At 38.9% G+C, this 23,654-nt stretch overlaps 1 protein-coding gene across 2 annotated transcripts in view; it reads right to left on the bottom strand.

Moving 5' to 3' along the window:
- The window catches only part of RERG (RAS like estrogen regulated growth inhibitor), a 127,255-nt gene extending 119,304 nt beyond the window's left edge, over positions 1–7,951 (bottom strand). For both annotated transcript variants that reach the window (XM_037846520.1, XM_037846521.1), the window contains exons 1-2: positions 7,674–7,951; positions 3,852–4,026 (exon numbers count right to left, since the gene is read on the bottom strand). In XM_037846520.1, the coding sequence (XP_037702448.1) occupies positions 3,852–3,912 (61 nt within the window). In that variant the 5' untranslated portion in view covers positions 3,913–4,026; positions 7,674–7,951. The remainder of the gene's footprint in view (positions 1–3,851; positions 4,027–7,673) is intronic.
- Positions 7,952–23,654: the final 15,703 nt, after the last annotated feature.

The raw sequence follows: 23,654 nt of genomic DNA, 5'->3' as shown, positions 1-23,654 counted from the left end.
AATTAAGACTAAGGTTATCAGAATTTGTTCTTGGTGTGCAGGTGTTAGCTCCTGCTCTAGGTAAAAGGAATTACCTCTTGGGAAAGTGTGTGGAATGATAAGAGAAGAGGATGAAATGGGGTTGCAATTTTTAAAAGATGGGCAGATAAGGAGCAGTCCATGAAAACAACTGATAAGGAGTGATGGAGAGGTAGATTTAAAGCCAAGAAGTATTATGTCCCAGGGGCCAGGGAAGAAAGGAATCTGGGGAAAGAATAAGTGGTTAACTGCGCCAAATGGTAAAAAGATCTTAGAAGTTCAAAACTGGAAAATATTTGTTAGATTTGTTGATTATCAATTGGTGGTGACCTTAGCAAAGGCAGTTTCAGTATCAGGGTTAAATGGAAGAGTGCCATGTTCTAGGCAATGAATGGGTGGTCATAAAGCTAAGACTGTAAGTGCAGAGTCCATTTTCAATAAGCTTGAAATAAAGAGACAGATGGAGCAGTGGACCAAGAAATGTTTAAGGGGAAACAGCCGATAGTAAATGAGAAGAATAACTGACACAATGATTGAAATGATTCTGGGGAAGACAAAGGAAGCTAGAGTCTACACTTAGGCTGATAAATCTGTTTTGAATAAAAGGAGATACACAGTTTACCCAGACATAATGTAGATGGGAGAGAGATGGGTATCCATACAGCTAAGTGGTTCTCTCAGATGAATTTTTATTTTTACTTTTAATTTCTTAATCCATGTGGAATTCATTTTGGTAAATGACACACAGTTTTAAAATCCCATTCCTTTATTGCCTTTGGTAAGTTTTGAATGAATGAATAAGAAGCAGCTAGCCCTAGGCCTAGACCCTTCACTCACAAAGGTCTTCAATGAGCTGTAGTTGGCAGCACAGGCCTTCCCACAGACCCCTTCTTTCCAGCCTCTACTCATGGAAGTTTCCTCATTCTCCAGATCAGAAATTAGATTCTCACGCCATCAGGAAACACTAAGGAGATTAATGGGGAGGAGTTTAACTAGCTTCAGTCTTGCAAAGGCTGGCAGTTTCTTAGCCTTGACAACCATCTTCTTTGCTTGGTTTCTGCCAGAGGCAAAAGCAAGCAGCAAGTAGAAGGAAAGGGTGATGTCAGAAAAGAGCACTCATGAAAAACTAAAAGGAAAAAGAGAGACAGAGAGAGAAAGACTTTGAAGATTATGGCTGAAATCTAACCAGAGAGCCAGGTTAGGAAAGAGGTTGATTACAGAATTAAAAGGTTCTAATGTGTATTTGTTTAAGATTGTGTGGATTACCTATTGTGTTGGATTATCAAGTTTATTTTTTAAAGAAGCTTCCTTCTATAAACACCTACCTACCAGATATGTTTGAATCCCTTCCAATCAAAAGCTCTGTGTAAAGTAATTATTGTTCCTTCCTCTAGTAAGATGACAAGGCAACATTATCTGAAAAGCCATGTTGCCCTGATGTTTTAGCAATATCTCCCATAGTAATCTTTACACATAAGAGCTAAGATATGTTTTTCAAACTGGATTAGGTACATGCTCACTTCTACCATTTCAATCTTAATCTTAAAGGTCTACAACTCTTTTTACAGATGGGGAATTAAAAAAAAGGCTTCTGGGTGGGGGCAGCGGACATCGCCCCCATGAAGGTCCTGGACTTAGAGGGCCCCATGGCCACCAGCCTCATAATGTCCCTGGTCACCAAGGCCATGACCATTGAGGGCCACCCCCTCATGAGCACCGTGGCCATGATGGTCCTGGCCAGGGGGGAGGGGAGCACTGAGGGCACGATGGAGGCCACAGCCTTGGAGGAGACATGTCAAACCAGCCTGTTTGCCGACATTTCATGATGTAGGGCAACTGCCGCTATGGGAAAAGCTGTACTTTCTGCCACCCGGGTGTCAATGGGCCCCCCTTGCCCTAGGGACCACCTGCCTACCCTGCCCACACCAAGCCCTGTGGACTGCAGGCTTCTTCCACCTGTTATGGCTTCTGTGAGGCCTGTTTTTTTATTTTTCCCAGCTGAGAAGGAGCCAGCCCCCTCAGTTCCCACCTGCTTGGGTTCCTGGGGGTTTTTTGATCACTGGTACACATTGATGTACGTCTTTCCCTCCAGTCTGGGGAGAAGAGAGACTGGACACATTCTGTACCCCTGGACTGCTGAAAAGGAGACCCAGTTGGCTTCACTTTTGGAGGAGATTCACCCTGTACCACAAACCCCTTTCCAGTATTACCCTTTATGCCTGAGAACCTAAAGCTGGTTGCCCTGGAGAACACCTCTAGTCTCCTGTTGTGGGTTCTCCACATGCACACAGAACTCTGACGTGGGATCAGCTGCACTTATGAAATCATCCCAGCCAAGTTCATTATTCCTCATGAGGTGGGGAGGTGTAAGGGGTATTACATATCCCACTGCGCTGAGAGGGCTCAATCAGATTGGATTTGAGTTCTGGAACACACATCATCCTCATTCCTCCACATACTCAGGCTTTACATTGAGTCCTTTTTTCAAGTAAGACTTTGCCAACCTTCTGTGAAAACCCAAGTCTGCATCATGGATCTGCTAGGTTTGATGATGGCAAATTCACATCCACAGCCAGTGAAAGTTTCAGCTGCAAGGTGAGGCCGATGGTGCTGGGTTGTGCCCTTGCCTATAGTTCATTCTGGAGACTTGATGAAATCCTTCGGTGAGATCAGCTTGAGCCCGGCACCCTGGGACTGACAGTCACGCTACATGCACTGCCTTTGGGAGTTTGCTTGCTCCCAGCCCCCATTTGGAGCCTTGTCAGCATGACGCTTCCAGCCCCCTCGCCCTATCAGCCACCTCTGAATTCTCCCAGGTGCCTTCCTGGGTGGAGTCAAAGGGTGCTCTTGCCCTTTCCCAGCCCTCTCCTTCACCTGTCTCAGCATCAGTTGTTTTCTGCGAACAGTGGATTGGTTGGGTTTCGTGCAGGGTCTTGGATTAGAGCCACAATAGATTTGAGGATGAGTATTTTTTTTTCTTTTGGTTTTGTATATTTTGTACATTAATAATAAACAGTGGGAAGAAAAGCAGCTTATTTAACCCCTGGTGTGTTTGGACTTTATTCAAAAACAGCCTGGCCGCTTTCAGCTGTTTTAGGTACATTAATACAAACCTTGGTGGAACCTGTTTTTTCGACCCTTTAAGTGGGACTAAGGTTTGTTCTACCTTTCAGTCACAGGAATAAAAAGTATACAGAATGACAGAATGCTAAAAAAAAAAAAAAAAAAAAAAAGCCTCTGAATAATCGATGCTAGCCAGATTTTGATCGTTTAAATTCACCTCAGTAGCTGTCTTGCCTGAAGTCATGAGTCATAACTTTTCACCAGTCCTCTCCAAATTTAGAAGTTTTGGGCAATAATGCAATTCTGTTTCTGGTAAAGATGTATTCATTCAACAAATACTTATTAAGAACCCAATACACGGTTGACATTAGGCTGGTTGCTGAGAATATCAAGATGAATGAGATACAAGAGCCATCACTCAGGACCTCATAGTGTAGAAGGAAAAGAGAAAACATAGTTTTAAATTTCTACAATCTGACTTCTTAAAGGGTTTGTTTAATATTCTTCTTGAGAATACCAAGACCTATGATGCGAATAATGCTTGGTGTGTCATCAGCAAAGCTACTTTATCACAAACAGGTAAAATGGTACATAAAGTTTGTAATTCAAAATAAAAGTTCTGGATAAAGAGAGAAACTTCATCTAAAAGAGCATCACATGAGAACATGAGAAATATGAGGCACCCCCTTGCCTTGGCAGAGGCAGTAGCAAAGTGAACACACACACACACATACACACACAAATATACACACACGAAACAAAACTCTTACCTGACTTGCCCACTCCTGCTCTTCCAAATATTGCCAATTTGACCTCTGCACTTTTAGCCATGATGAGTGTCAGCAGACAATTCACTGTTGTTAAAAGCACAGAGCTGAGCAAATCTTTTTGGTTCCAGCCTCTGGATTCACCATATCACTGAAAATCTTGGACGAGTCTATAGTCCTTAAACATAAGAGATTTGAGAATTCATAAGTGATTGGAAAAAGGAATTGATATTTGTTAAACATCTGTCATATGCCAGCCACCATTCATTTTATCAACATTTTCTAGTTTGACCTTCACCACTATCCTGTGAGAGGGATATAGTTAACTTACTGTAAATTGTTCAACTAATAAATGGAAGAACCATTTCTGGAACTTAGGTCTGTTTGGTTCTAAAATTTACATTTTTCACTACATACAATAGCATTTTGTAAATTACTTCTTCAAGGAAAGTTTTTATGAAGGCATTATTTGTTGGCAGTAATTGATAACAAACATTTAAAGTACATGAATGCATGCATTTACTATGAGACTATAAACATTCAATGTACAAACATACATGACGGGAGAGTATTTTCATTTGGGCAGCATAATATATATTTACATTAGTCAACCCCAGAGTATCACAATTGAATTTTTCATTTCAAAGTTAAATTTTATCCCAATTCACTGCAGAGTGCATGATCAAGTAAAAAAAAAAAAAATTAGACTAATGTACATGTTCCAGGAAATGATACGTAATATCTAGATTATATTTTTATATTTTTCTGGGCATGGTGCCCTGGTACACAAAAGATAAATGCTATGCGCCAACTTCTGATTCCTTTTCTATGACCATTTCAAGTAAATTAGCTTATAGCATTGTCCTAGCATTTGGAAAATGTCATTATATACAATATATGTCCACCATATATGGGTGGTGCTTTAGGAATGACATTTAGGGTCTTGGTTCTATGAACTAAAGTTGGAAACAACTTGGGGTCAACAAAAGGAATCCTCCAGCCATTTCAGGAATCCTTCTTTACGACCAGATGGACACCCTCTGTCTGATTTACCACTTCTAGGCACAGGGATTTCATTTAGCCAACCACCACCAATTAGAACTATCTTTCTTACATTGAGCTCTAATGACCTTCACTCAGTTGTCCTGATTTTGCTCTCTGAAATAACTCAAAACAAGTAAGCTTTTTTTTTTTTTTTTTTTTATTTCACTCAGAACCCTTCAAGTAGCTTAGCAGCTATCAGGACCCTTTACCCCACCCTAAGGTTCTATTTTCTAGGAAAATGAGGCCAAGCATCTTCCAGTGTTTTTCATGATTATATGTGTCCTCGTTTTTGTTTTATCAACCCCCACCTTCCCTTTCACATTATGCAGCACTCTCCTCTGAAACTTGCCATTTTAGTCTCTTCTACTCTGTCAAAAATTGGCATCCACTGTATACTCTACCCAAGATGTGATCGGACAAACTGACACAGCAGAAGTTCACTGAGATTTTTAGAACCTTTTATCTGGACATTGTGGCTGTATTGCAGTAGAGCCACTCATATTAAGGTTCATAACTTTTACATTAACTGCAGACTCCCCATTCTGATTTTCTGCAATCAATATTTTCAACCTACATATAAAAATTCACTTTTATTCTTGTTAAATTTAATCTTATCACTCTTCATTTCATCCATTTTTCTGGTCTGTAAAGATATTTTCAAAACACAGATCTATTATCTAAACATGTCAACTGCTCCTACCAGCTTTTTGTCATCTACAAATTTCAAAAAGAGCTTCTAAGAGAGAAGAAGAAAAAACTGAAAATCCTTCTGAAAAAGTACTTCTACAAAGAGGTTGTTAGCATGTAGTTGTTTTCTTTATTATGCATTTAAGCCTTCAACGTCTACCTAACACGTTTTGTGTCTGCTGATTCCCAAAATGCCCTTGCTTCTTCTGAAGGATGAAAAGGTCAACATTAACATTCGTTATTGTTTACTTCATCCCCAACAGTGAAAACCCTTCTTAGTAATCATTAATATTACAAAGCCCAGAAGCTTTAACATCTGCAATCTGTCCAGTTCCATACTTTTGGCTAAAGATAAAAGGATCTCCTTATCTGTCATTTTACATGCATTCATAAGAAAAAGCCCCTATGTTTAAGGTCCAGTGCATCATCAGAGAAGCATCACAGGAGCATAATATATCCAGATATATTAATCATATGAATTCTAAGTGAGAATAGTTTCTGGCAAGTATTTCTTTGACACATAAAACATGCAAATATCTGAAGCTTGTATAAACAATAGTCTATTTCATACAAAGCCATTTGTTTCCATGTATATAAAATCCAAGTAATCATCTGTCAGATTTATGTATGCTCCATGAAAGTAGCCGTCAAATGTGAATTTAAAAAAAGACATTTTTTAAACCAAATATTTCAATAACTTCCAAATGGTCTCAGAGACATAGGAATTTTCACATAAGAGAAATCGTGTGTGGCTTTTTTTTTCATTTACAACCTAATAAAGTTGCAGCTGGTTATTGTCAGCCTTATTTTATGTACAAAAATAAATCACTTAAAGGAAGACACAAAACTGACAAAGATTCTTCAACATTTTATTTCTTACATGAAAATGTGAAAAGTTCCATATGACAAAGACAGAACATAAAGATAAATGTGTAAATTATTGTAATAAATGACCTGTTCCCAAGTTTCTGATATTCAAAATAATTCATAATCTGCAACTGTCTATAACATGGATCTAAGAAAACTCATTTGTTCTAATGTTGTTGCACATAAATATTTCAGCTGGGTCTACAAGCTGCCATTCACATTTTTGGGGACAGTGTTTTATTAGGACAAAAACTTCTGAATTCCTATCACTCCTAAAGCTAAAGTTATACCAAGATATTTAAGAAAATTAAAGATGTAGTGGGTTTTTTTTCATTAAACATAAAATAACTAAAGGGAAACTTAGAAAGAAGGTTAAAAAAGAAAAAAAAGGTAGTCTCCAAATCCTGTGTTATTAATGCATTCATTGATTCATTGAGCACTCTTCCTTATGATGCATAACGCACTGTACTAAGTACATAGGAACAAAGTGTGATTACCTTCTAGGAGCTTACACTGTTTTAGACTTTTTTGGAAATACTAATAAACGTTTGTATTATAATTATTTAAAGAAATGTTTCATTCATAATAAATCATTCCCAAAACTATAGACCTTACTTACCAAGGTTCACGATTTCTACTTCCTCTCTTGGGTGAAAAAAAAAAAAAAAAAAAAAAAGATAAAGAAAAACAAGGATCTTCATAAGACAGCAGTTTTTCTAACTTCTGTATTTATGTTCTCATTAAAAGTGCAGTCTAGGGAAGCAAAGAACCTAGTCTCCCAGTGGGAATGCTCTTCTCTTTGGGCCACCACTTCTCTAGCTCTGAAATCAAGTTTTCCTGGTCTCATTAGCAAGAATCTCCCCTCATCTTAACACAACGCAGTTTCCCACAGCAACGAGGATAACTGTACAAGCCTCCTGGCTACAGCGTTGCTCTGGAAGCCACAGGTATCCTGGAACGATAGATAAACAAGCCCACTGTAGTCTGCGAGTCACTTGCGCTCAACCTAGGGGGCATATGCAGCCTGTGTCAAAAGGGTAGTCTCAGCCTCAGCTGTCAAGCCCCGGGGGGTTGGCGTTCAGAGCTCCTTCTCAGCGGACCCCAAAACCGTCCTGGGAGGACCCAATCACTAGGAAGACTGACCCAAGGCACGAGAGCTTAAGAGCTAGGAAGGAGCTGCAGGGAGCCGTCCTGGACGCGACACCTGGGCACGTGAGTGGCACTCACCTGTTCACAATCTCCAGGCCGGGAAGAGCCGCGGTTCCCTGCAAGTTAGGATCCGGTCTCCAGATATCACGAACTCGCCACGCTGCGCAGCCCAGTCTGCAGGGTGCGTTTCCGAGTTGCTGCGATCGCGGGTGGAGGCGGCAGGAGCAGCAAGTGCCAGAGCATGTGCGGGGGTCTCCAGACTCGCCTCCAGACTCTCGCTCCTACTAGCGGCCCGGGGACTGCGGCAAGACACGAGCTCAGCGCCGCCGGAGCCCCTGAGCGCCACTGCGGGGATGCTGCAGTGCGGCGCTCCGGCGCCCCCTAATGGGCCGGGGGCGGGCTCCACCCGCGCTGCCGCCTCCCGGTGGAGAGCATGAAATACCAGCCTTTTAGGTCTTGCACCCAAGACAGGCTTCCCCTTTCCCTTCTTCTGTGTCTGGCCTCTAGTCTAGGTTCTCGCAGAAAGATGGCTTTCCTTAGTTAAAACCTTGGTTGTGAAAGCATCGCTATGTGGTGTTTTCTATTCCTTACTGAAAATGATCCTCACAATATCCCTGTGAGGTACTTTTAATTGTTATATCCAAGAGGAAACTGAAAGAGAAGATAAACAAGGGGTCCAAGGCTAGTAAATGGTCGGGTTGAAATGAAATCCAGGCCGGAATGGAATCTGAGCTATTAGACATAAATGCTGAGTTCAATTGAAATGCATGATTGTATGTTTGAGAAAGTTCCAAGAAGCTTCATGTCCTCCCTACAAGATTAACACTTACAAGATTTGATTTGAGTCATACTCTATGGTAAATTGAAATATGTACCCCAATTTAGACATGTTCTTAATCTTAATTCATGTCCTTGTGGGCTTTAACCCATAATAAATAGGATCTCTGGAGGATGTTATTTTTAGTTAACATGTGGCCCAAGTGAAGGAGGGTGGTCCTTAATCTGGATTAGCAGAACCCTTTACAGGCAGAAGAGGTTCAGGCACAGAGAAAGCTATGGGGAGGATCCAGAAGCCAGAGGTCAGAGGGAAACTGGAAGAGAAAGGAGAGGACAACACCATGTGACAGAAAAGCCAAAGAACCTGAGGAATGCCAGCCAGACAGAATGCTCCTGGGAAGAAGCATGCCTTTTAGCCTCTGAAATCCCAAGCCAATAAATTCCTGTAGTGAAGCCAACCCATTGTGTGAAATTTGTCTCAGCAGCCTGGCAAACTTAGACATGCCCCCATCATCATCAAGACCCAACAAAGACGATTAGTATTTGTGCTGTGCTGGCTTTCACATCCCTCATCTCATTTGATATTTACACCCTCTCTTGAGGTAAGCATTGGTCTCATAATTATTAGCTTTTCACAGAAGTGGAAGGTGAGTAAATGAGAGATTAAATCATTTCCCAAAGACTATGAAACCCTTGGCCAAAGAAGCAGAAATTACCTATGTTATTTCTTTTCCTTCAAATCTGGGAGCTCTTACCAAGATACCAAGAGGCCTCCAGAAGGAAAGAGGAAAGATAAAGATGCTCCTAACCTTCCTCTTTCAACCATACTCATAGTTATCTCTGTTCAGTGTACTTACATTGCTGTGCTACCATCACTCAAAATTGTGTTCCAAACCTCTCACTCCTGTCTTTTCCTATCAGTATGCAGTGCTCCCTTTAGTATTTCCTGTAGGGCAGGTATCTTGTTCAAAACTCTCTCATTGTGTTTGTCAGAGAATATTTTGAACTCTCCCTCATATTTGAAGGACAGTTTTGCCAGATATAGGATTCTTGGCTGGTGGTTTTTATCTTTCAGTATCTTAAATATATCACACCACTTTCTTCTTGCCTCCATGGTTTCTGCTGAGAAATCCACACATAGTCTTATTAAGCTTCCTTTGTATATGATGGATCGCTTTTCTCTTGCTGCTTTCAAGATTCTCTCTTTGTCTTTGACGTTTGATAATCAGATTATTAAGTCTTGACATAGACCTATTCAGATCTTTTCTGTTTGGAGTACGCTGCTCTTCTTGGATCTGTAATTTTATGTCTTTCATAAGAGATGGGAAATTTTCATTGATTATTTCCTCTATTATTGCTTCTGCCCCTTTTCCCTTCTTTTCTCCTTCTGGGACACAATGATATGTACATTTTTGTATTTCATTTTGTCCTTAAGTTCCTGGAGACATTGCTCATATTTTTTCATTCTTTTCTCTATCTGTTCTTTTTTGTGTAGGCTTTTAGGCGCCTTGTTCTCCAGTTCCTGAGTGTTTTCTTCTGCCTCTTGAGACCTGCTGTTATATGTTTCCATTGTGTCTTTTGTCTCTTGTGTTGTGCCTTTCATTTCCACAGATTCTGTCAGTTGTTTTCTCGAACTTTCAATTTTTGCCTTATGTACACCCAGTGTTTTCTTTATAGCCTTTATCTCTTTTGCCATATCTTCTCTAAACTTTTTGAATTGATTTAGCATTAGTTGTTTAAATTCCTGTATCTCAGTTGAAGTGTACGTTTGTTCCTTTGACTGGGCCATAACTTCGTTTTTCTTAATGTGGGTTGTAGTTTTCTGTTGTCTAGGCATCTGACCTCCTTGGCCACCCCAATCCTGTTTTCCCAGATGAGAACAGGCTCAGGTCCCAGAAGGAGGAAATATTCAGCATCCGATTCCCCTGATGGTGTGTTTTAGAAGATTGACACACCCTGTGCTTTTCTGCCTAGCAGGTAGCACCTGTCAGCCTGTAACTCCAGACTGGTGTAAGGAGGTGTGGCCGGTGGCTATTTTCCCCCAGGCTCTGTGGTCTGGTACTGAATGGAAGGTGGGTAGTAGAGCTAGGCCCCACCTCTTTCTTCTTGGGAAGATATGCCCCCTAGAGAGAGGTCATTTGCATAAAAATAGATTCTTTGTTTCTCTGACTCTGCTGTCTCCACCCTTGTCTGTGTCAGAGTGTGCAAGTTTAAAATGGCTGAGGCTTTCTCTACTGCAGAGCCCTGCAAGCCGAAAACAGTTGAGGCTTTCTCCACTGAGCCGCCCAGGTTGAGAGAGAAAGGTACAGAAAGCCCCTTTTCAGAGTCAGTCTGTGGCCCCCAGATTCACCCATTGGCCAGAGAGAGCACCCGATCCTTTGGGCTCCATGTCTCCAGACACATATGTCCCCTGATTCTCCAAGGTCAGTCATCACCCAAAGCCTCTGTCTGCTTGTTGGGTATTCGCAGTCTGTATTGCGCAGCTAACATTAAAACCCCAGTTGGAGCCGGGCTGAGGTATATTCGATTGTTCAGAGAGTGCTGCTCTCTAGCACCATGAGGCTTCCGTGAGGGAGGGGCTCTCTGCTCAGGTCCGCAGTTTTTACTTACAGATTTTATGCTGCAATCTCGGGCATTCTTCCCAATTCAGGTTGGTGTATGATGAGTGGACAGTCATGTTCGTCTTCCTGCAGTTATTCCAGGTTATTTACTAGTTGTTCCTGTTTATTAGTTGTTCCCGGGGGACTAACTAGCTTCCACTCCTCTCTATGCCACCATCTTTTCCAATTCTCTTTTTTATTTTCTTGATGTTGTCCTTTGAAACACAATTTAAAAAAATTTTTTGATGAAGTTAAAATTCTCTATTTTTCCCTTTGTTGCTTATGCTTTTGGTGTCATATCTACGAATCATTTACCAAATCCAAGGTCATGAAGATTTGCCCCTTTGTTTTCTTCTAAAAGTTTTACAGTTTTAGGTCTTACATTTAGGTCTTTGCTCCATTTTGAATTGATTTTGTTTACGGTGTGAGGTAAGGGTCCAACTTCATTCTCTTGCTTTAGTCACTTGCCCCAGAACATTTTGTTGAAAAGACTATTCTTTCCCAATTGAATGGTCTCAGTGCCCTTGTTGAATATCAGATGATCATAGATTTTATTTATAGACTCTCAATTTTATTCCTTTGTTCTATTTATCTATCCTTGTGGTAGTACCATTGTTTGTTGTAAGTTTTTAAATGGCAAAGCATATATCTGTCTACTTTATTCTTCCTTTTCAAGATATTTTTTGGCTATTCTGGGTCCCCTGCAATTCCATATGAATTGATTTTACTATGTTTTAGAGATCTTTTCATGCCACTACATATGGATCTACTTCACTGATTTCAACTGTGTTATGGTATCAAGACATGTACCAGACATTGCTTATTTAATTTATTTAACCATGCAAAAAACATGTTTAAGTGCTTGATCCATCATTTTTTAAAAGTGAAGTAAATCGATATATACTGACACAAAAACATCTCTAACACTAAAACAAGATGCAATACATAAAACGTAAGACCACTTATGTAAAAAAAGAATACAATCTATATAATTTCTGTGTGGATATACACACATGCATGCATTACTGATAGTAAATGTATGAACGAAACAAAGCAAATGGATGAAAACAGTTACCTCTGGAGAGGTGTCTGGAACGGGTGGGGGAAAAAGTGGGAGGGGGTGGATGTTAGGCTTATCTGTTAAGTCACAGTTTGTTTTATTTAGTTTATTTTATGAGGTGATATATTGATTATATAACTTGGAAGATAAAGATTAAATTGTCCTTTTGGAAAAAATTATAGTATAACTTGGGAGAATACATGTGTTAGGAAGATGGTCTGAAAAACTTGTCAAGGAAAATTGGTCCATCTGCATCAAAATCTGAAGTGCAAAAATGTATAAATGGCTGGTTTCTACAGAACTATATCTCTTACATGAACACTGCCAACATGCCTCATGTACTTTTATCTGGTGGTTGTGAACAATATTTTAGCCAGCTTGCTCATGAAGGGTGATGATGGGAAAACATGAAAGTTAATTGAAAGATGCTGTCATTCATGTCAAATTCGGGAACTAGAAATGGAAGCCAGGCTTCCATCAGTCATGCTGGCCATGACACATCAGTGCTACCACAGGCTGCTGCACTAAGGGCCCACTTTTATAAATGCTCAATTTCAGGGCACTCTCTTTTAGGTTATCTTGCTGTTGGTGCTTGTTATGATGTTTCACACATAGTTTACCTTTATTTCTTTCTTCCCTTTAGCTAGGTGGTAATATCAAGAAATAGTATTGCTGGAGCTTTTGGAGAAAAACAATGCCACAATTTAAAAGTTACTGTAAAAATTTACATTGAACACAGAATTTCCAAGGTGGGTGAAACAAACAAATAAAAAGCTATTTCTAGGTGTTTACCAAAAGCATTGGAAGAACGCAATTACCTTTATATTATGGTAGTTTAAAGATCTGTATTAAAGCAAACTTTTAGCAATACAATAGAATTCTTCAAAGCTCAATACAAAGAAGTGATTGTCACTGCTGAGAATGGAACAAGAACCTGAGACTGGCAGACAAACATCCATAGAATTTGGATTATGTAAGAAAATAAATCTGGATCCAACAAGCAGAGAGCCAGTTTTCCTAGCCTTGTTGACACTCTTTTACTAGTTCCCTAACGGGGTGGAATTGAAAAGTAATGTCAGAAGACTACTGTGCAATATGTGCAATTATATGTAATTATTCCTGAGTTCACAACATAACTTTCAAATTACATTTTTTTCCTTTCATCATAAAGTCTCAAGTTAGAGAGCATCCTCAGAAGTTCTAGACTAGGTAGACCCCCACCAAACCATTTTGTTAAGATTCTGCAAATCAAGTAAGCAGACCTCTTATTGAAAGCTATCTTTTAAAGTTTTTTCTATTTCTGTTGCTGTGCAACACATAGTTTGATGAATACACAATGAGAAATGGCAGATTCGATAGAGGCTTTCAGTTGTGCTGATGCTAGCTGACAGCAGGAGAAAATAAATATCAGATGAGAAGCTCTTACATTATAGCATGTATCTATTCTTACAGCATATTGCACAAAGCTATTGAAACATTTGCCTAATACTAGCTGGCTTGGCCAGGGAATTTTTGCAGGGATTGTAGTTACACAGACCTGGCACCAAGAGTCACACAGAAGAGTCAAGTTGAAAATATGCAGATATTGAGGCCCAGGGAGTTGTCAAATGGAAGAGGAGCAGAGAGGCAGGTTTCATTAAGTCAAAATATAGAAGCAAGAATCTGGAACCTGGAGACAAGCAGAAGAAAAGCTAGCAGGAGCTAAATAAATAAATATGTCTGTTTCACAATTGTTTATTTTGGGAATTCCATCCCCTTTTCTACCTCCTCCCAGATGCCCAAGTCTACCACACTCTCAGCTGTCATGATGGCCCTGAGACTGTACTATCTAGGTAGCACGCCGGGCATCACAAATCTCCTTTTTCCTTCCTTCCCTCACCTTACACCGCTATCAATCATATCTTTCTAACGTCCCATTCTCTTAAATCATGGCTAGGTGACAGAAGAAGTTTGATAAACTGATTCCTTCCCAGGTATTTATTGGAGCAATAGCATCATGGGTAAGAGCAGGGACAGCATGGGTGGGAGTCCAAGATTTGTCACTTAATAGCTGTGTGACATGGGCAGAGATTTTTATACTAGTAAAGTATAACTCATAAATTTATAAATTTAACTTAAAAAGTTCTTGAAGGATTGCATTAGATAAGTTATGAAATGGAGTTATAGATGGTGATCAGAATTCAATAGTTCTTTGGAGGGGTAGAAGTTGTAGCTAACATTTAAAGTTGCTAATAGTTTTCTGTTTCTATAAGTGGAGACAGCAGTGGGACAGATACATTCTGTTCTAGGAAGAACTAGTTGAGTCGCCTTTTTGAATGACATAGAGAGAGAGCAAGGCCTTGTTTTAGGGAAGGAATATAAGGGGAGGGATCTGCTTATTTGTTGTGTGTGTGTTTTGCTTGTCAGGGGCCTGAGGTTTAGTTGCTGTCCTTAGGTAACATTAAGGATCCCCTCCCCTACATAATTCTTTAGAACTGTGAATTTAAAATGGAGGCAAATGGGGCCCTTCAGGAAAGAAAAGAATTACTAACTAGACCTCATTCCTTTTGAGTTCAAAGTTATTGAGCCTGACTGATGAACTGGAGTGACCTCAAAGAGGCCACCAGACAGAAAAGCAAGTGAGGATCACCACTTAAGAGAAAACATGATAATGGATGAGAAAGTCTAGACTAATGACTTCAGGGCACAGTGAGCACTAAATCCTAACAGATTGGGGAACTGGGGAAAGAGCTGAAACCTCAGATAATGAGATCAAAGTTCCCAAACTTGGGAAGGTGGCAGTAGATGGGCAAAGCAGTGGAATTAGGCATGGGTATGTAAGGTTGGCTTTACAATATCCAATATTACATGGGCAAATTTTAAAATGTAACCTGGAAGCCATTTCTTGTCATCTAGCTCTTTATGGACCCTAAGAAAGTTGACACTATTTCTCAAATCAGGTGCCTCTGGGAACGAGAACAGAGATGGAGTCCCAGTTTGGCATAGTGAATTATCTACGCATTATGAATACTTGTGTCAGGTATTTGGTACAGGTAATAGAGGCAGAAGACCACCAGCATGTTCATAAGGGTTAAAAAGGGGGGTGGAACGGGCAATGAGATTGGAGTGTTACCAAAAGAACTCTAGTTACCTGCTGTTTTAGGTGGCTCAAGCTGCCAAAATGCAATATACCAGAAATGGGCTGGCTTTTAACAATTGGGGATTTATTATCTTAGAAACTTACAGCTCTGAGGCCATGAAAATGTCCAAATCAAGGCGTCAAGAGGTGATGCTTTCTCCCTGAAGACTGGCTACTGACAATCTGGGACTCCTCCGTCACACGGCAAGGCACATGGTGGCATCTACTGTCTTTCCCATCTCTCTCAGAAGCTTTCACTTCTGGCTGCTCCATCTGTGGCTTCCTTTCTGTTTCTCTGTGCTTTTCTCTCTGTCTTCGGTGTCTTTTAATCTGGATTTCATTGTCTTAGAAAGGACTCTAGTAAGAGGATTAAGACCCATCCTGAGTGAAGTGGGTCCCACTTCAACCTAAGATCCTACTTACCAAAAGATCCTACTTACAATGGATCCACACCCATGTGAATGGATTAGCTTTAAGAATATGCTTTTCTGGGGAACACAATTTCCAACCATCACACCTGCTTTGGAAAAGGATTCACAGAGTGGCATTCTCTTTTGACCTTATAATCATCTATGTTCTGGCTTTCAGGCTTCAGTTCTCAGAAATGACTGAACCCAGGTGATTCACACTACTCAAACTTTCTGAAATCTTCCTTCATTTAGATTTACAATCTATTATTTTCTTCTTATATACATCATTTAACAAGTACAGATTTCACTAGTTTAAATCTCAGAAGGCAAAATTATTTTCCTTATTCTAAAATTTTCCACGGGATACCTCACTGTTGCTTGAATATATGAGAAAACTTGTTCTGATAATTCCCTAACATGAAGACTGGGTTAATAACTTTAGGATCATTTCCACTCTCTGTGATATTTCACTAAGCATAACTTTATTATAAGGAAGCACTATTAACACAGGATTATTGGCTTATTTAAGAAAATATCCACACTATTAAAACAAACATTAAATCTATAGACAGTACAGAAGTTGTGTATTTCTGATTCCTTCTCCTTATTGTTTTAGTTTCCTGGCTGCTAAAACACATACCATACAATGGCTTGGCTTAAACAAAGGGAATTTATTTCTCATGGTTTTGAGGCTAAGGGAAGTCCAAAATCCAGGTGTCAGTAAGGCAGTACTTTATCCCAGAAGGCTATGACATTCTGAGGCTGGCTCCCAGAGATCCCTGTTCCTTGGCTTCTCCGTCACATGGCAATGCACATGGCAATGTCTTCTCCTTTCTTCTCCAGGTTCAGTTGACTTCAAGATTCTGGCTGCTCCCCATGGCTTCTCTCTCCATCTGACTTTTACTCCAGTAATCCAGATTAAAGTCCAACCTGATTCAGTTGGGCCGCACTTTAACTGAAGTAACAACTTGAAGAGATCTTCTTTACAATGGGTCCACACCCACCGGAATGCAGACCAAACCAAGAACCTGTTCAATCTGGAATACACGATTCAATCCACCACACTTACACCGGATTCAGGGATTCTAGAGCTCCTGGCCCCTGTCCAGAGACTCTGCCTAGCTTGCTGCCTACAGGTTTCATATAATTATATTCATGGATCTCCAGTTTTCAAGAAGCACTTTTGAGAATTTAACTTTCATCATTCTCCATGCTGCAGCATCTTATAAAGAATGACTTTTGTCTTAGGAATTATGGGTGTTCCTTTTCCACAAAGCTTTCACTGTTATGGGGAGGAAGACTTTCCATCATCCGTTCCACTGTTATGGTGAAGGAGGCTTTGCATTGTTGTAAAACTCTCTGGCAACTTCTTTGTTGCTCAGATGTGGCCCTCTCTCTCTGGCTAAGCCAACTTGAAAGGTGAAATCACTGCCCTCCCCCCTACGTGGGATCAGACACCCAGGGGAGTGAATCTCCCTGGCAACGTGGAATATGACTCCCGGGGAGGAATGTAGACCTGGCATCGTGGGACGGAGAACATCTTGACCAAAAGGGGGATGTGAAAGGAAATGAAATAAGCTTCAGTGGCAGAGAGATTCCAAAAGGAGCCGAGAGGTCACTCTGGTGGGCACTCTTATGCACACTTTAGACAACCCTTTTTAGGTTCTAAAGAATTGGGGTAGCTGGTGGTGGATACCTGAAACTATCAAACTACAACACAGAACCCATGAATCTTGAAGACAGTTGTATAAAAATGTAGCTTATGAGGGGTGACAATGGGATTGGGAAAGCCATAAGGACCACACTCCACTTTGTCTAGTTTATGGATGGATGAGTAGAAAAATAGGGGAAGGAAACAAACGGACAAAGGTACCCAGTGTTCTTTTTTGCTTCAATTGCTCTTTTTCACTCTAATTATTGTTCTTGTTATTTTTGTGTGTGTGCTAATGAAGGTGTCAGGGATTGATTTGGGTGATGAATGTACCACTACGTAATGGTACTGTAAACAGTAGAAAGTACGATTTGTTTTGTATGACTGCGTGGTATGTGAATATATCTCAATAAAATGAAGATTAAAAAAAAAAAAAAAAACTCTCTGGCAACCACGTTGGGATAAGAGAGTCTGAGATTTGGGTGCTCCTTGGAAGACACTGCTCAGTACTCATCTAAGCCTTCACTTTATAGTGAAGTGACTGTCACTTTATAGTTACTTGTTGAATTATGGAATCTCCTCAGACCTACCATATATGAAAAAAACCATCGCTTGCTATTTTACAAGATGTTGCTTTTAATATTTTGTAACAACATGCTCATGTTATTCTTGGTTAATGGAATTGTTTATTTCGGGTTTTGATAACAAGGATTTGTTAACAGCAAGAACAAACTATGGAACTATTTAATTTTCAACCTTAATCTCTGCTTTAGATAAACTCCATAAAGTTTTGGCAGTTGTTTTTTTCTATACTGTGTTATAAAACAGCAAGTTTAAAATCTGAAACAGATAATAATCAGACTAAGATAATTGCCAGTTCCTTTTAACCCTCAGACACTCTCTTGCTCCACGGGCAAGAAAAACCTTAGGATAGAAGGACTGATGCACAATAAATTAGAAGTACACAACTTAACTGGTAGACACATATGCATTATTCTCATTTTAAAGGTAAAGAAATATGTTATTTTCCTCTTGAGGCCAGTAAGTCAGGATCTACAAGCCAGAAGGTGAACTCCTATAAAGTTGTCACTGAGGCACATCACTTCTGTAATGTAATAACCATTGCAGATGATTAATGTCCTCAAACTGCAAACTAAACTATCAACTTCATGTCGCCACTATGAATAAAACAATAAACTCTAACATTTGGATAGCACTTGTATGATGTTCTTATTTCTTTCACTCTGCCATTTGCTTAATTTTAGAGATAAGGAAAGTGAGATTCAGAGAGTATCTTGTCTAAGTTTACAAAGGTAGTAATTATCATATACTAGTTAGTTAACATTTTCTTTAAATATGAAATATGGATTTAAACAAATCTTTAAATCTATTTCTGAACATTTTATATTTTACATCCTTTGTTGTTGGAGAAGATACACTGTATAATTTCATCATTTTAAAATTTATTGATACTTATTTTGTGACCTAACATATGGTTCATCCTGGAGAATGACCCATATGCACTGGAGAAGAGTGTATAATCATATATATATATATATATATATATATATATATATATATATATGTCTGTTAGATCTAATTGATTTATGGTATTGCTCAAGCCTCTATTTCCTTATTGATCTCTGGTTTAGAAGTTCTATCCATTATTGAAAGTGGTGTATTCAAGTATCCTACTATGTAGAACCTTCTATTTCTCCCTTCAAATATGTTAATATTTCCTTAATATATTTTGGGACTGTGCCATTAGGTATATATAGACACACACACACACACACACACACACACACACACATATGCATATGTATATATATGTGTATATATATATATAACTGTTATGTATTCTTATTGAATTGACCACTTTATCAGTATATAGTGAGTATATAGTGACTGTCTTTGTTCCTTTTAACAGTTGTTGACTTAAGGTCTATTTTCTCTGATACTAGTATAGCTACCACAGCTCTCTTTTGGTTACTATTTGCATGGTATATTTTTTTCCATCTTTTCACTTTCAACTTACTGTGTCTTTGAATTTAAGGTAAGACTCTTATAAAAAGCATATAGTTGAATCATGCTGTTTATCTATTCTGCCAATCTCTGGCTTTTTTTCCCTACAATTTTATTGAGATGTAGTCACATATCATACAATCATCCAAAGTATACAATCAGTTGTTCACAATATCATCATATAGTTGTGCATTCATCACCACAATTTTTGAAAATTTTCATTACTCCAAAGGAAAACAATAAAAATTTAAAATAAAAATAAAATTAAGAAAAGAACACCTAAAACATCCCATGCCCCCTATCCCCCCCATTCTTCATTTACTTTTTTGTCCTCATTTTTCTACTCATCTGTCCATACACTGGAAAAATGGAGTGTGGGCCATAAGGTTTTACAATCACACAGTCACATCATATAAGCTATATAGTTATACAGTCATCTTCAAGACTCAAGGCTACTGGACTGCAGTTCAATGGTTTCAGGTATTTCCTTTTAGCTATAATAATACACTAAACTAAAAAGGGATATCTGTATAATGCATAAGAATAACCTCCAGAATGACCTTTCAACTCTATTTGAAATCTCTCAGCCATTGAAACTATATTTTGTTTAATTTCTCTTCCCCCCTTTAGTCAAGAAGACTTTCTCAACCCCACAATGTTGGGTTCCAACTCATCCCCAGGAGTCATGTCCTACTTTGCCAGGGAGATTTTCACCCCTGGGAGTTATGTCCAACATAGGGGGGAAGGCAGCAAGTCTATCTGCCAAGTTTGCTTAGAGAGAGGAAGGCCACATCTGAGCAACAAAAGAGGCTCTCTGGGGGTGACTCTTAGGCAAAATTATAAGTAGGCTTAGCCTCTCCTTTGCAGTAACAAGCTTCATAAGGGCAAGCCTCAAGATCAAGGGCTCAGTCTAGTAAATTGGTAGCCCCCAATGCTTATGAGAATATAAGGAATTCCCTAGGTGGGTAAGTTTGATATTTCCACATTTTTCCTAAGTCCCTCAAGGGGGCTTTTCAAATACTTTTTTATTCTCTGCCCAAATTACTCCGGGATGAATTGGGGCTTCACACTAACCTGTACAAACAAACCAGAGCCCACTCCCTATTCAAGGTTCCATGTAATTATGATGTTTGAATAAACTGATCATATAAGTTACATTACATAGCATGCTACAGAAAATACAGTTTGCACCAAATAAACATCTCTTCCTTTGGTCTCACATAGAAGTTGAAGTTTTAAAACATAGTCAATATCATCCTTTACCCTGTAGTCTGATTTACCTTAGTCCTAACCAAGTCCATTTTGTTCATATCTCTAATTGAAGTCTGCCTTTTGATTGGGGCATTTAATGCATTCACATTTAAAGTAACTACTGATAATGCAGAACTTTCTTCAGCTATTTGGCTATTTTGTCTTTGCAAGTCATATATTTTTTTTTGGCTCTCAATTCTTCCTTTAATGCCTACTTTCATAATTATCTGATTTTCTATAGTATACCCTTTTGAGATCCTTCTCATTCCCTTCTGTATGTATTTTTCAGACTTTTTTCCTTTTGTTATCATGGGGCTTAAATTAAATATCTTAAATCTATCACAATAAAATTTGATTTCATACCAACATAACTCCAATGGCATAAACAAACACCTTTCCTAAAACCCCCTGTACACCCCCCAACTTTTTGTTGTACTTGTTAGAAATTACATTTTCATACATTGTACTTCCCAAACTGCAGATTTGTCATTACTTTTTATGCATTTGCGTTTTAGAAACTGTAAGAAATAAAATGTAGAGTTACATACTAAAAAGTGCAATACAATTATACTGGCATTTATAATTATCCATATGGCTAACTTTACTTGATGTCTTTATTTCTATATGCCACTTTGACCCCTGTCTAGTGTCATTTCCTTTCATTCTGAAGAACTCCCTTCAGCATTGCTTGTAGTGCAAGTGTAGTGGTGATGAACTCCCTTATATTCTATTTATCTAAGAATGTTTTAATACCTCTCTCATTTTTGAAGAAAGTATTGCCAGGTATAAAGTTCTTGACGGGAAATTATTGTCTTTTAGCAATTTAAATATTTTCTCCTACTGTCTTCTTGCTTCCATGATTTCTGATGAGAAATCACCACTTAATCGTATTGGGGCTCCTTTGTAAATAAAATACCACTTTTCTCTTTCAGCTTTCAGAATTCTTTCCTTGTCCTTGACATTCAACAGTTTGACTACAATGTGTCTCAATGTGATTCTCTTCAAGTTTAGCTTGCTAGGGGTTCACTTGGATTCTTGAATGTGTATATCCATGTCTTTCATTAAATTTGGGAAGTTGTCTGCTATTATTTCCCTGAGTATTACATCTTCCATTTTTTCTCTTTCTTCTCCCTCTGGGACTCCCATAATGCATATATTGGCACACTTGATGGTGTCTTACAGGTCTCTTACGCTCTCTTCACTTTTTTTTAAGTAGATTTTTTCTTTCTTCTCCTCAACTTGCATAATTTCAATTTTCTTAAATTTGAGTTCACTGATTCTGATTCTTTCTTCTACAAGTTCCAATGTGCTACTGAAACCCTCTAGGGACTTTTTCATTTTAGTTATTGTGGTCTTCAACTCCAGTATTTCTGTTTAGTTTCTTTTTAAAATTTTTGTTTTTTTTATTGAGTTCCTCATATTGTTTATCCTTTAGTTCTTTCTCCACGTTCTTCCTTCATCCCCTTGAGTATACTGAAGATCATTTTTTAAAAGTCTTTGTCCAATATGTACAAAGTCTGGTCTACTTTGTTGATTGTTTCTGGATTTTTATCTTGTTCCTTTGGATGGGCCTTCATTTCCTGTTTCTTTATTTATCTTTTAATTATTCTGTACATTTTAATATTTTAATGTAACTCTGGGATTTAGTCCTTGAGCTGCCTGTTCCTTAAGATTGTATTCAGCTACTGATATAACAGAGATTATCTAGAGAGCTAGAAGCTAGCAAAAGCAAACAAACAAATGCAAAAAGCACCTTTCACAGTGTTTGCAAGTTAGCTCTGCATTGGTTGGTGTTCTCCTTCATAGTTTAGCCCTCCTACAAGAATATCAGGCTGAGATAAAAGCAAATTTTAGTGTCCTCTCAGTCTTTTCTGAGCCTGAGGTTTGTACTGGGGTCATGCTCACTCATGGCTTTAAGAATTTCCTCTTTTACAGGAATTTGAATGTCCTCTCTGCTCCATATGAAATAAACTCTCCCCCTCTCCTGGGTACTTTATCTTATGTCTTGAAGCCAGTAATCACTTGCCCCAGGCCACTTTGACTTAACTATTCGTTACACTGCTTTAGCTGTCTGCAAGCTGCTTTTGTCTGCAGGGCAAGTTTTGGGAGGGTGAGCCAAAGACTAGAGTCCTGAGACTGAGACTGCTTTCAGAATACCACCTGACAGATTAGCACGAACATACAGGCACCACAGGATGCACTCTGCTCCTTTCAGAACAGGGCCAGGGACATATAATTGTAGTGAAGGCTGGCTTTCCACTGTGCTGGTGATGGAATGGAGAAGGGAACCACAAGGGTGCCACAAGCTTCTCCTACCATTTATAAAGCTGTACTTTCTTGATTCAGCACTCACCCAGTCTCTGCAACCCTTTAACTGTTTTCTGGAGTTTTGAGGAAGATTTCTCTGTCAATTTTTGCTAGTTGGCATCCTGGAGCATCTTATACTGCCATCCTGGTTCACTGATGGCTTCAAAAATTGACTTTTAAGGAGAATGGGTCCAGTTAGCTTGAGTAGTTCTTCAAGTGAGATCATTTAAGTTTTGTTTGAAAGTTGAGTTGGTTGGGACAATAGAGGATGATGTAGATTTATAGGGAAAAGATCAAGAAAGACTGCCAGCTTTTTCCTGGTAGATAAAGAATCACTTTTGTAGGAAAAAAATGTCTAATGGAGATTATAATTAAGTTGTTTACTAAAAGATTTGTGATATAAATGCTCTCTTTTTATTTTCCCAATTAAAATTTGCATTGCTCCATAAAGCATTTAACTTTGGAGCATGCACCAAATATTTAATCCTGATTAACATTGTTACCTTGAAAACTACAGTTATTCATATGGATAGCCATATATAAGTTTATAATATTATAATAAATACCATTCTTTTAGCACTACTATGTGTTAGCCTTGTCATAAATGCTTGCCTTATGTTATTTAATTTTATCTTCACTCCAATTCTATGATGTAGTGCATTAGTTAGGGTTTTGATTGCTTTGGCCTTTTCATCTTCCATTGGCAAAATTTAGCCACATGGTAAGACTAGATGAAAAGGAAGTTGGGAAATGTATTCTCTAGCTGGATAGCTTCTTCCCAAAAAAACAATTCCATTCTTTGAAAGGGAGAGCCTACATTTGAGACAGCCAGACTTAACTACTTTATAAACCAAGAATGC

This window comes from Choloepus didactylus, chromosome 8 (genome assembly GCF_015220235.1).
Source record: "Choloepus didactylus isolate mChoDid1 chromosome 8, mChoDid1.pri, whole genome shotgun sequence".
Taxonomy (NCBI): domain Eukaryota; kingdom Metazoa; phylum Chordata; class Mammalia; order Pilosa; family Megalonychidae; genus Choloepus; species Choloepus didactylus.
This window is presented reverse-complemented; position numbering and strand designations above follow the sequence as displayed.